Source organism: Papilio xuthus, unplaced genomic scaffold (genome assembly GCF_000836235.2).
Source record: "Papilio xuthus unplaced genomic scaffold, Pxut_1.1 DF828780.1, whole genome shotgun sequence".
Classification (NCBI taxonomy): domain Eukaryota; kingdom Metazoa; phylum Arthropoda; class Insecta; order Lepidoptera; family Papilionidae; genus Papilio; species Papilio xuthus.
In genome coordinates, this window is record NW_013529869.1 from 3,256,388 (window position 1) to 3,269,655 (window position 13,268).

Below are 13,268 nucleotides of genomic sequence, written 5' to 3' on the forward strand. Positions count from 1 at the left end.
ATTGAAATAATTAATTGCATAGAATTTGATGGACTAAAATGTTTCTTATTTAGTTTTCAACACACATATTTCATAATTCCATCTCTTTCCTTTTACAAAACACACACTTCAAATGTAAGGTCTCAATTTGTTTCACTAGAAGAGAAAATATGCGCATTATCTTATTATTTGGCTTCTACACATAAACACACATACACACAGAACAAACCTATAAATAAATCCTGCCTTTTTGTATCATTTATCAATTATACTAAATACATAAAAGGTCAACGCACATTTTCTATTACGTAACACTCTTTAAACTTTGTAAATGTCCTAAATGGCAACCATTACAATCGTTACATATTTTAAAAAAACGAAAGTACAATACAAAAAAGTACAACTGTTGTAACTTTAGCAAATTGTACAGTAAAGTGCACAAACAAAACAAACACACGAAACTTGTTTGTAAAAATAATGCTTTTACTTCTAAGTAAATTAACAAGCGCTTGTAAAAGCTAATGGAAAGTCCAAACTAATTGTTTTTTTTGTGGAGTCAAGACTGAAGTCAAAACACGCGAGTGTTAAGTATAATTAAAGGCTATTACACGTATCATAACAAATATATATAGATTAAATAAAACATTGGTTCTTATATGAGTAAAAAGACTAACACTTTTAGGTGAACCTTGTACAATCTGTATATAGATTTTAGCATTGAATAAAGTTATTTTAATTTTAAACACCATCTAAATGAATCTTAAAGTATATATATATATATAGTGTCAATAGTAATATTTAGTGTCAATTCCAACTGCCATAGGAGTCTTACTGGAGATTCATGTAACCTATTCAAAAACATATTGTAGTACCTTAAAATTGAATAAAGAATACTTAGTAGATAGAGTTTAAGAACTATAAAACACCATAAAGAAATCTTTAGGGTCCTATTTTGAAACCATTTTACTGGCAATTGGCAGACAAAATGTTGCTCTCAAGTTTGTATAACATTTACGTTATTATTTTCAATCATGTTCACTTTTTATATACGAAGAATAACAATTGGATTTGTGGGAATTTACATAACAAATTCCAAGGTATTTGCTTTTAATATTCTAAAGAAGATTTCTATGATAGTTAAGCGAAACGGCTATATATTTGAATATCTAAACAGTTTTCGTGTGTTTATAGAATTTTAATTTATTCTATTGAACTAATGTTTTATTGACTGTACTAACATGACTTGAATGTTCTTAGAGTTGATTTTAACATGTTTAAAATCACAATCAAATGGCAGACGTAGAAATCGATTAAAACACTTTTAGCCGACTTTAAAAAGGAGGAGGTTATCGATACGTCTGTATCTTTTATGTGTATTACCGCGTAACTCCAATCCCGGTGATCTCAAATCTGATTTTGAATTTTATTAATCGAAAGTTTTTGCTTGTATTTGGGTCTATTTGTTTTTATAATTTTTTTCTAACTTTTTATCGCATGAATCGAAATATTTTAGTTTAATTTATAAATCCTTTGAAATGACACTTGCGAATCTTGTGAATAAATATCACTTGAATGGTAAACAATGTTATCGTGTTACATAAAGTTATAACTTCATCCGACAATAGAGCAGTTGTCTGACAAACTAATGAAGCGTGAACTATGTATGTATTCGACCATATCCGAAACGAATACTTTGCGTTATTTATCATTGCTAATATTTAAAAATTAATCACAGTACAAGAGTTATTTGTTTATTAAATAATAATCAATTAATCTCAATACCACGGCCAACACGATTATTTTAAAATTGAAAATAAGTAAATTGTGTGATACCTCCAAACACCCATCCATACTTCCAAACATTCGCATTTATAACTACATAAAAAGAATCATTAGTTTGCCTGTTTTTGTTAAAACTATTCGCACTTATGTGTAGAAATACACTAATAATTACTGTTCCAATTTCTATAGCTATTTTATACAACGCCTATCACAAACTAGTTAAAATTATAGGTTTAAACGTTTAGAACATTGCATGCTCGACGAATAAGTTCGACGTAAAAGAAAATAAAATATTTTACGAATAAGATCCAATATTCACTTCGCAGGCGCATGACTCCTGGCGCACGAGACCTATCATATGGCCTTTTTCGACCGGAGAGGTGGCAGCTGAAAAGACAGCCTCGCGGCAAAAGTCGCGCGGCTAACCGCTAAGTGGAAATAGGATTATCATGTTTCTCACCGATCTTACACAATCGAGCTTCTTCCAGTTCACTCACCGGAAGAACAAATTGATTTAATTACTTGATGTGTTATTGATACCATGAGAAATATTCACACGGCTCGACATGTTATTAAATATAACGCAATAATCGTGTTGCTTAGCCAATAGAACTAAAGATCCTTTTTAGTTTTAAAGTTCAAAGTACTCTTAATACAAGCGACATGTAAAATTACTTCGATCATCTTATCCAACATGTAAAAGCTTTGAAAAACTAACGTTTTTTATATCATAAAGTGCCAAACGAGTTAGCGGGTACCTGAATACGCCGAAATAGCGAAGCGACCGCTAATCACAGACATCCGCAATTTGAGATGTGTTGCCTATCAGGTTGTATACGCTTCTTGTCGGTTGTGTCGATGGTTCCCTACCGACATAAATGAGAAAGTTATTGAATCATATCCTTCAATAATTCATTGAATATATATACGCAGAATGAACTAGCTATTGAAGTCCCGGTTTTTACAGGAACAATGGAAAAAATATTGACATACTTGGATATGAAATAATGCTGCCTATCGTCTTCTCTAACAATAGCATTCCTTGTCAACCATTTATAAAATCGTTTACTGTTATGAATCTTTTGAACATAATAATAAATATCTTATGAGAATCTTAACACGTCATACAATACTATATTAATCAATCGGATATCCAGTGACCTGTAATGATTACTACCGAGCTTTAGTTTTCGACATCCAGAACTTGACTAACGTTAAATAAATGCCAAGAAATATTCAAAGCGAAACATTATAAACGTGAGGCTCGACCTCAGTGGAAGCGAGGTCAACTCGATCGGCTCGACGAGCAACAACCATAGAAAGATTCGTTACGCTCGCAGACGAAACGCGTTTGCACGTTGAGCTTTCTGTTCAACAAAATAAGGAGTGACCTCGCCTTAAGTGTTGCTCGAATCTTACCACATGTATAGATAGAAACTTTAGATTAATGTAGCGTGTATTAATATAGTCATTAATTCGTATTGAAGCAACAGCTTCGGACATAGACTATAAACATGAGTGATGCAAACACACGCATCTATTACAATTGCAAATATTTTTGTTTATGGTCTCTTGATCAACATATGAAACATTGGGGAGATTGAGCCATGGATGTGCATTAAAATGTTTACAAACTAACAGAAAACAATAAAAACTGAAAAACAAACAATAATCGGCTAGTCATGGTAGACTAGAGTGGGCCTTAATCCTGTGGTAGGGACGTATATGTTGATAAAAATTAATAAATTCCACCTTCTTTTTTTGAGACAATTGTTTAAGATTATGTTTGATAAATCTAGTCATATACTTAACCCTTCATGCGTAGTCCACCGCAAGTCATACATGTAAATAAACCACACCGCGGAAGTAAAAGCAATATTTGTTTACGTTCTTTACACACGATTTGCTATCACATTTTCTCTTTAATGTTCTGCAGTTTTTCATAGTAAATCGTAATAATTCTCGAATTTCTGTTCCTCCCCAAAATCCATACATCCGTTTAAGTCACAATGGCGAAAAAAATTATTCCCATATTAATCAAGTAAATTCTAAATAACTTTATAACACCAGCTGTCCGAAGCGAATTTGTCTGAGGGGGCTTAAAAATATTTAGTAGCCGATTCTCAGACCTATTGAATATGCATAAAAAATTTCATAAAAATCAGGTCAAGCTGCTTCGGTGGAGTAAGGTAACATTGTGACACGAGAATTTTATATATAAGACTAGCTGTCACCCGCGACTCCATCCGCGCGGGATTAAAAATAGATGTTGGCCGATTCTCAGACCTACTCAATATGCTCACAAAATTTCATGAGAATCGGTCAAGCCGTTTCGGAGGAGTATGGTAACGAAAATTGTGACACGAGAATTTTATATATAAGATGATGATAAATAAGTTTTTTAGGTCTTGAACTTTTTGCAAGGCTTTGCTTTTGTTACCGTATGTTTTACTGACATTGGAAGGGTAATTGTTCCATATAAGTACATATACAAGTACACTTCAAATGGAATTTATTAAAACTTCGCGTGAGAAAACACAATAAATAAAATTTAAAGTCCATTAACACATAATTTAATTGCAAATTTGCTTCCATTATTAGACTTTACACACCATTAACCAAGGGCGTAATCAATCAAAAAATCAATGCCTCTTGAAACCCACAGAAAACTCATGCTGTTTTGTATTAAAAATGGTAGGTTCTGATAAATCTTTAAAATTTCCTAGAGGAAAGTAAACTGTCGTTTTTCACTTGAATTTTACTTTTCATATCTGTAGATGAACCTATTTTTTAGACTTGAAAATGTTCAAGTCTTCAGTTTTGTTGAAGGTAGGATTCCCACGTTCACCCAAGTATCATGTTGTACTCAATTTTTAAGTCGTTCGCGTATTGTAACGAATGTATTTTCTTGTTGACTTCCTCTGTGAATTGAAAATTCGTTAGTAACGGTATTTGCGTTGTGTGGCACACGATTGCTATGCAGGCGACACGACCCGTCCCTTTCAAATTTGACGATGACTCGGAATAGATACGTATTGAACTGCCGTGTCATAACCTCCTTACATGTAGAACAGTTTGAAACAGTCCAAGACGTAGTTTAACTGTGAATACATCATAAGTTCATTGATACTGGAGTTTAGATGTATGTTTGGTATTGTTTAAGATTCCTTAAAGTGCGAGAGTTGAACTGTATTCCCCAATTCTCCCACTAACTGGGACAAACAGGACCTAGATCGAAAGATAAGCTGTGATTATGTCTAATTCAATATGTTTATTAGATGAAATGAAAGATAGCTTTTTAACTTCTCACTGCACACATAGTAAAAAAGTAAACTTAACTTTTAAATATATATTACATTATTTTCGCTATATTTGAAAGTGGGTTTGACTTTCCCTATTTACACTTAGAAATAACCTAACGTAATGAAAATATCTGCTGCTAGTTATTTTTGTAGGCGACACTTATTAAGTAGAAAAGAAGTAAACATATCGAAAAATTAACATTTTTATTAATGTAAAAAAGATTTCTACAACAGCCAGATGAGGTTAATGTAATATTTAATTTGATATCTCAATTTCAAATTCTAACTACACCTTCTTATGTAAGTTAGAAATTGGCAGGTTGTATTTTTTAAAAGATATTTATTTAACTAACTATTGTTTGGCTTTTGATTTTATTTTTGCTATACTCTTGTGCATATTGATACGTCTTATAAACGATACGACCCGCGCAAATACGGAAACTCTAATATCCTAGTCTAGCAAGTCTGCGACGCTTGCAAACTTGAATTCAATTCCAAATTACCTAAGATCAAAAGTTATTTCTCGTTATTACACCTTTCTTACAAAACATTGATTAAAATCTAGCCCAAAGTCATAACTTTAGCTTATATAAATGTTATATTGGAAATAATAATTTGTCTCGTGTTCTAATTTTAAAATAATGTGCATCAATTCACCGGAACTCGCGGCATAACTTGTTGCCATTAACAGATTGTAATCAATACTTCCGTCTTCACCAGTGTAACCAGTATTAAAACAAAAAATAAATTGTTTTTCTACTTTAATGCAATATTGTTCTAAGAAACAAATATCAATAACATAATAATTGTAACAGCTTATTACACGTAATTTTATGTATATTTTTTCCTCAAGTCACAAAATCTTCATAATATTACTTAATGGTAGTTGATTGACATTTACTTTGAAATCCCTTTCGGTGAAAGGAGTTTTTTTTTAATAATTTGGCAATTTTGCAATTTCAAGTTAAATATAATTATAATATCGCTTTATATAAATAATGTAAGGAGAGAAAATGTGTGCGTAAAATCACGTTTTGTGATTGGCGAACTGAAATTAAAATAGCATAAATAGAAAATATAAATAGCTTAAGCCACTGCCGCATAAAAAAGTGAACAACGTTAAAGAAAGGGAATTACAAGATTATAATGACCTTAAATTTATTTATTCTTAATTAATAATGTAGATTGAGTAATACAATCACGAGTGCGATGCATGAAGTAACTCATGGGTCAATGACAGATGCATCAAGTTCAGTACAACCGTGTGAATGCCACGAATCGGCGATTTAATTAAATTGTAATAAGTCCGATTGCTCCGAGCAATAAGTATGATTGCTCTACAAGACAATTACAATTCTTATTGCCAACAAGTTACTTAATTGCACCTTAAAGATGTGAAACGAAAGCGAAACGATATTGCACTTTCAATTCGACGTTAATTACTACACTCAATTTGTTTTAATTGAAGGATTTCGATGACTTTTGCCATGATATAGACAGCTCTTTGAGATATGATTTCAGAAATGATAAAACTTTTGTTTAACCACAGGATTGCGGTGGAATAAAAAACAGTAGGTCTCGACGGTTGTTAAATGGTGATTTAGTAAGAAAACAGTATAGACTAGTTTAGTAATAATCTATAGAACATGGGCCATAACAATAAAATAGATGCTTTTTATACCAGAAAGTGCCAATCGAGCAAAAACGTTTTATTAAACAGATGCATTAGCTTTTAATATTTTAAAATAAACCCAACATATGCTAAATGAGAAAGAGCTGAGACATCTGCTTTGTGCTATAAGTTCTACACCTGCCTTTATGTAGCCTCTGCGTTTGAATGAACGTCCGACATGCAAATACATTATTCTTTTATTATATCTCATTCAACGTGACGTATTATGTTTCCGTACCATTCGTCTTGCGTTTACGATTACAAAGGTTCAATGCACGAAACCTGTCCATTCAAATGCAGTGCAAAAAAGTGCATTAAGCCTATGCGATAACATCGATCATAAAGTGCAAGTTATAAGCAGACGCGTTTTCACGAAGTAACATGTCCCTTTCCCTTATTATGTGTTTATCTTGTAAATGTATTTAAGTAAGTTTTATTTTGTAATTTAAAGCTAATGAAGCGAGAGCTAGTGATTTAATTTAAACAAATTAAAGTAATAATTGAGATTGAACAGACCGACGTGTTAATTACAGAGTTACGTTTTTAGTTACAAGGATTGAGAAAAAATTACTGTCAACTTAGCTGAAACTGTTATATGAATAAACTAGGTGTCGACCGCGGCTCAGTCCGCACGAGATTAAAAAAAACACAATAAGGAGCTTATGTGTTTTTCCAGACTTAGTTCTACATCTATGCCAAATTTCAGCGAGCATGCAGCCGTCCCACAGATAACATCCATCTTAAAATTCGCATTTATAATTTTAGTAAGGTAGTTTGTCAAAGGATTTTTTTTTACAATCATTGACATGGGCGATTCGCCTGTCTCCCAACACATAGATCACGTTAGCTTCCTGAAAGCGTGACTGCGACGCAAATGGTAGAATAAATATTAGATAAAGCCGATGTGGAACTTGCAGATTCAGCGACTAACATAACCGGCCTTGCCTCGTTATCACGTACAATTTCTTTTACAAGAAAGTTATTACGTGATAATTTAAAATTTCGCAGCGGAATTTTTTTCAAACATTAAAATAAAGTACTGTATTACAATTGTTAAGGTAAAGAAACATTAGGACAGTATTTCATGAAAAAAAAATAGAAACAGGAGAAAACCTTAAGAATAATAATTGGTTTAAATTTACACTCAAAAATTAACATAACCAAGAAGTTTTTGTTGATGCTACTCACTCATTAATATAATTTATTTTTATAAGTGTTAAGAAGTAAAACACTTTCCTTGACTTTAATTAAATACTTTCGGCATTCAGAATCTATGTTATCGTAGAGATAAAAATATAATTCAAGATCAAGCTAGCATAGATGTTATCGTTAATCAATACAATTTAATTCAAACTACAGACCCAATCTAATAACAAAAAAACATTTGAAACATTAAGTAACAAGAAAAAAATAAACTCTTTAAAAATAATTAACAGGCTAGTATAGATAAACATGCACTTTCTAAATAAGCCTAGCGTGAGAAAGGGCTTTAAGATTTATCACGCATTTAAGCACTGACAGGCTAGAATCGTTAATATTGCACATTTGATTCTAAGTTCCGCCTTTCATTTCACTCAGAAAGCAAGTGGCAGATGATACCTACAATCAAATAACAAAATATTTCTTACAATAAATCGATGATAAAATTCAAATTAAACAGAATTCTGAAGTAACTGACGACCTGAGCGTAAGTATGCTGCTAATATTAAAAAAATGACAATCCGCCTTTTTATATATGATTGCTTACATTTTGATCTCATTATCTTAGACGCTTTGTGGTCGTTAACCTGAGTGAGGAAGGTCGCGAAAGTAACGTAGTTTTTCATTCACAAAGATTACAGAATATTTAAGAACGGAGATAAACCGCGATTGTTCATTTTTACATTTTGTTAGTTTTTAAGAACTCTAAATGCATTGAATTGACTGAATAATCGTATTTGAACAAACCCCAACTATCCAGTTGGAAGTTAAGAATTCAAGTTGGATAGGTACACCTCTACACCTCTAAAAGACCTTACCTTTTAAAGATAGATGACGATAAACAAAGAATAAGCATCTTATTTTCCGTATACGAAGGTTCATGTCCAAGAGACCTAATGCGGTTACTAAACCGCGGAAGTCAATCGGACGCGGTAATCGTACTTCCTTTGGTGATGAGTTAAAATTCACATACATGGATATTTTAACAAACAAAACTAATTACTTTATCGTCCTTACAATTTTCTGAATCTGAATTCACACGATATTATAGCATGCCATTTGGCAATTAAAAATATTGTTAATATTTATATCTTAATCATATTATAATTGCAAAAGCTTTGATGTATGGATCTCGCTGATATTTGGCTTAGATGTAGAACATAGCCAGGAAGAACACATAGGATACTAATCACATTGAGTCGCGGGCGATAGCTAGTTGATTATAAAATCTAATCTATAAAATCTTGTTAGCTTTATCATTCCACTTAATTGTAATCGATATGAGGCAGTGGCGCGATATTACCTCGATGCGGTAGCCATTATCATTGTTAGATTTAAGTCATTAAATTCATCTATTTAAAATATTATTATAAACATTTCTTGGACATCAATCAGTTCCTGATTACGATATCAGAGATCTGAGATTGATTTCGAATATTTTTATACGTTTACATAATTATGAATTAAAAATTTGAAACTATCTCATGAATTATTTCTGATGAATTAATATGAATAGCATTTAGTTGTGTATTTGTTTTTAATTCAGCGACTTCTAATGCATTTTATATTCATTTCATTAGAATAATGAATTTTTAAATAGTACACTTTATTACACAATTATATTTGAGAACTTCACTCGATGAAAGATATTAATAATTAATAATTTTTAAGTTATGTGTATTATTCGTAATAATTTGTAATAAGTCATAAATTATAATAATTATTTACTAGTAAACATTTTCTCCTTAATCAATGAAAATACAAAAATCGTCGAAGATATGACAAAAAACCCGTCCATTTTCAATAAATATATTTGAAACTTGTATCCGAAGCTGATCTTCTCAGTTCTATGAGGTGCAGGCATATTATTTTAATTTTGCAGAAACTAAAGAAGTATCAAAAGGTAAAAATTAAGGTTTGGAATTAATGAAAATAAAGCAAAATCTAATTTGACTGGTGCGTTTTGCATATTAATGTAAGAATAGAAGCAGTAAGTCAATGCATCCTAGTATTACACTTATGAACTAATTGTCCTTGAACTTATTCACAAAACATCAAATGTAGGTAGTAATAAAATCCATGACGCAAAACCGAAAAGTGATAATAGTAAAAACAAACACATCACGAATCATTTAGTCATCTCTAGGATAATTACGTTAACATGTAACATTTACAGTTTTCTATATCGTAAGTAATAATAGATATAGGTACTTATAACTAGAATATTAATAAAATGGCTAGTTTCATATAAAACAAGTCGTAAGTTTCTAAATTCCTTTGAAATCTTCTTATTTATTAAGCACTTTTAAATCTGAACGGACATGTTTCTACCGATTTGCTACACTACCCATTACACCACTATTGCCATTATAACAGGTCACTCACCTGAAGGTGTCCAGCATTCGGGGCACTCCTGACACAGCGAAGCCCAGTCAAAAGACAGGTCCTCGAAACTAGCCATAGCTGCGATCAGCTAAACAGTCGGTCCTCTCCACAGCATATCAGACAGAAGCTATCTGTCCACACAAACACTAACACAATTGTTATGTTTTATGTTTCTGTCATTAAAGCAAAAAAAAAGAAGCACTCCTAAATCATATGTTGTCACAAGCCGGCAGTTAAACGAGTTCGCGCCAATCCGCGTCACGTCGCATGCACGATCTGTGTGCACGCGCATGCGCAATAGCGACTGGCGGAGGACTGCGCGCGGTTGCGCGGCGGACGGACTTGCGGCTGCTCGGGATGTCACACCGAACCTGTTCCTCGGACTCGAAGCTAGAAGCGCTCACTCGATAGATTCAATATTTCGATTTCAATGAACCGTTAACGTTCTTTTCTCGTCGGGTGTGTCTTATCTACACATTGTAACGTAACCGCATCTCTGATCAGTTTTACAGCGTCCATTTTCGCAATCTTTTGTTCATAAATCGATCTAGACGCGATCCAAACTGCCTTGAACGTACTGGAACTGTAAACGTTTGCATAGCTTTAAGCATTTTCCAGCCTTTTGAATTCAACGCACGTTTAGAGCCGTTAAAACTGACCGTCCTTTATGCGACTCCACGTTTCAACTGCGAAAGGTGCACCTCGTTTTAAGCAATATTCTAACGACTCTCATATTTAGAATTTTCAAACTACATAAAAACAACATTACTATTAAACAAATTTTTTATCTGTACCAATTGACATTCTGGTACCTTTCTCTATTCTTTCCAAACAACTCGTGCAGTAGTCAGCAGAAAAGGCGCGTATAAAAATTGAAGGTTGGGTATTTTACAAGCAAGTTTAGTTACAATATCAGTCACAGTGCAGCCTAGGTTCTGATATGGCTCGACTAAGCTAGGCTATAGCGAGGCATGGTATGCCTGGGTCTGTTATGGCCGACTTGGCTTCACATGGCATAACTAGGCATGGAACGGGTAAGCATATGGAGTTACAATTAGATATTATGAAGTTAAACTTAGTAGTTTAGTTACTCTTTACTTATTTAAGTGGTGATCAACTGATTGAATTGTTTCTTTAGCCAATTCTTCCTTGAATATAATTTCTAATTGAAAAGAACAAAATCTTACGGCTTTCAAATGTCTAATTCTAATTCTATATGCATTTCTATTCGAACAGAATGTAAGATAAATTAACGCAATGGAAACTCAAGAGCTCACTATAATAAATTAGAATGCATCTTCTATGTAAATGCTTGCTCAATTTATATTTCGTATAAATATGGAATTGGCCCGCTAATTGGCCAGCCGTTGCTAAAGCAGAAAGCGGCAAGATAGCGTAATATATATTCAGAAAATTGAAAGAAGAGCTTGTTGCCTTCATTCAAACATTTAAAATAACTATTCACCTACTACTAAATGAAACCAACTTACGTTTTAATTTAATCAAACTTTTCCATTACATTTCTAATTATTTTTATTACAATTCCGAATTAAAAATAAAGATGCAACAAATTAATTTACCTTTTAAACGTATTTTACATAATTGTAGAGTAATTTATAATATTTATATACAGTGCAAAAGAAAAACAATGTATTTTTATAATAGCTGTGAATAACAGATAAATGTAACAAGTTGTCCTTGAACTGGAATGACTGAATGTAACACAGAACAGACGGACAAACGGACTTGTTTAACTCGAGGTGGTACACTTAATTCACGCAATTGCACGTAGGAACACGTACTTACGAAGTTAATAGGGCATGCTGTCTCATCTTACTTAAGAGACCCATTCCGTGGCGGCAATAATTATATTACGTAAAAGGAAAATTTCATCATTACATCAGTCATTAATGTGATTTCTTTAAGTGAACGTTATCTGTACACGAATAGTCGACAATACGTCATGAAAAAAAAACATTGAATAATCAAACGAAAATGTCAACTATACATGTTGATATTGTATCCAATCAAGGTCACGTTTTGTTTTAAGTCTTTGAATTTAATAAAAACCACGGAATAGATTTAACGATGTTTCTTACAGCTTGAAGTATGTATGTAAAAGGTGATAAAGCAAAAATTGTGGCAAAGAATAAAAAGCAAAGTGACAATACCTTGACGGATCATCTTTTTAATTAACCTAACTTAAAACCTCAATTAAATTACAGATAAATCATGTTTACTTTCAACATTATTTTATCAAGTATCTATATTAACCAAATTTTCACTATCGAAACACATGGACAAACACATATCGTCTCTGTTGTGTTTTTAGCTGTGGGTTGTCACAATTGTAAAAACCCATAGTTAAAGGTGATATAGCGTTTTTTTTTAATTTTATGACCTGGTAACATAGACCTTTAGGTCATATCTTATTTGAAAAATGTTCACTACTTTGGAAAAAATAATATAGGACATCAATGTCTCATAGATTAATCAATCATCGAATTAAACTGAGTAACGCATAATGTTGCGTTTGTTGCTTCATTTTATTGTCATAAACAAAAATATTCGCATTAGTGATGTATTTAAAAGCTTTTTCTAGTTAGCTTCATAGTCCCTAATTACACGAAGCATGAACTAATGGATTATTGCAGTATACTGCTCATAGTATAGCAGATAAGATTTTCGTTTACCAATATATTTAGTAACAAATATTGTATTCATTGTATTGTATTGTATTGTATTCATAGGAGCGTCGGTGGCTCAGTGGTCAAGCCCTTGACTTGCAATCTGCAGGTCCTGGGTTCGAATCCCGCCATGTACCAATGTGTTTTTTCGATTTTCGATTTACATATGTACATTTATTCCGACGTTCTTACGGTGAAGGAAAACATCGTGATGCAACCTGCACATATCTGAGAAGAAATTCAAAAAGATATGTGTGAAGT

At 32.4% G+C, this 13,268-nt stretch overlaps 1 protein-coding gene across 1 annotated transcript in view; it reads right to left on the reverse strand.

Moving 5' to 3' along the window:
- The window catches only part of centrocortin (cerebellar degeneration-related protein 2-like), a 58,620-nt gene extending 47,967 nt beyond the window's left edge, over nt 1-10,653 (reverse strand). The window contains exon 1 of the mRNA XM_013326807.1: nt 10,321-10,653. Within this exon, the coding sequence (XP_013182261.1) occupies nt 10,321-10,396 (76 nt within the window). The 5' untranslated portion in view covers nt 10,397-10,653. The remainder of the gene's footprint in view (nt 1-10,320) is intronic.
- Between the last annotated feature and the right edge of the window lie 2,615 nt (nt 10,654-13,268).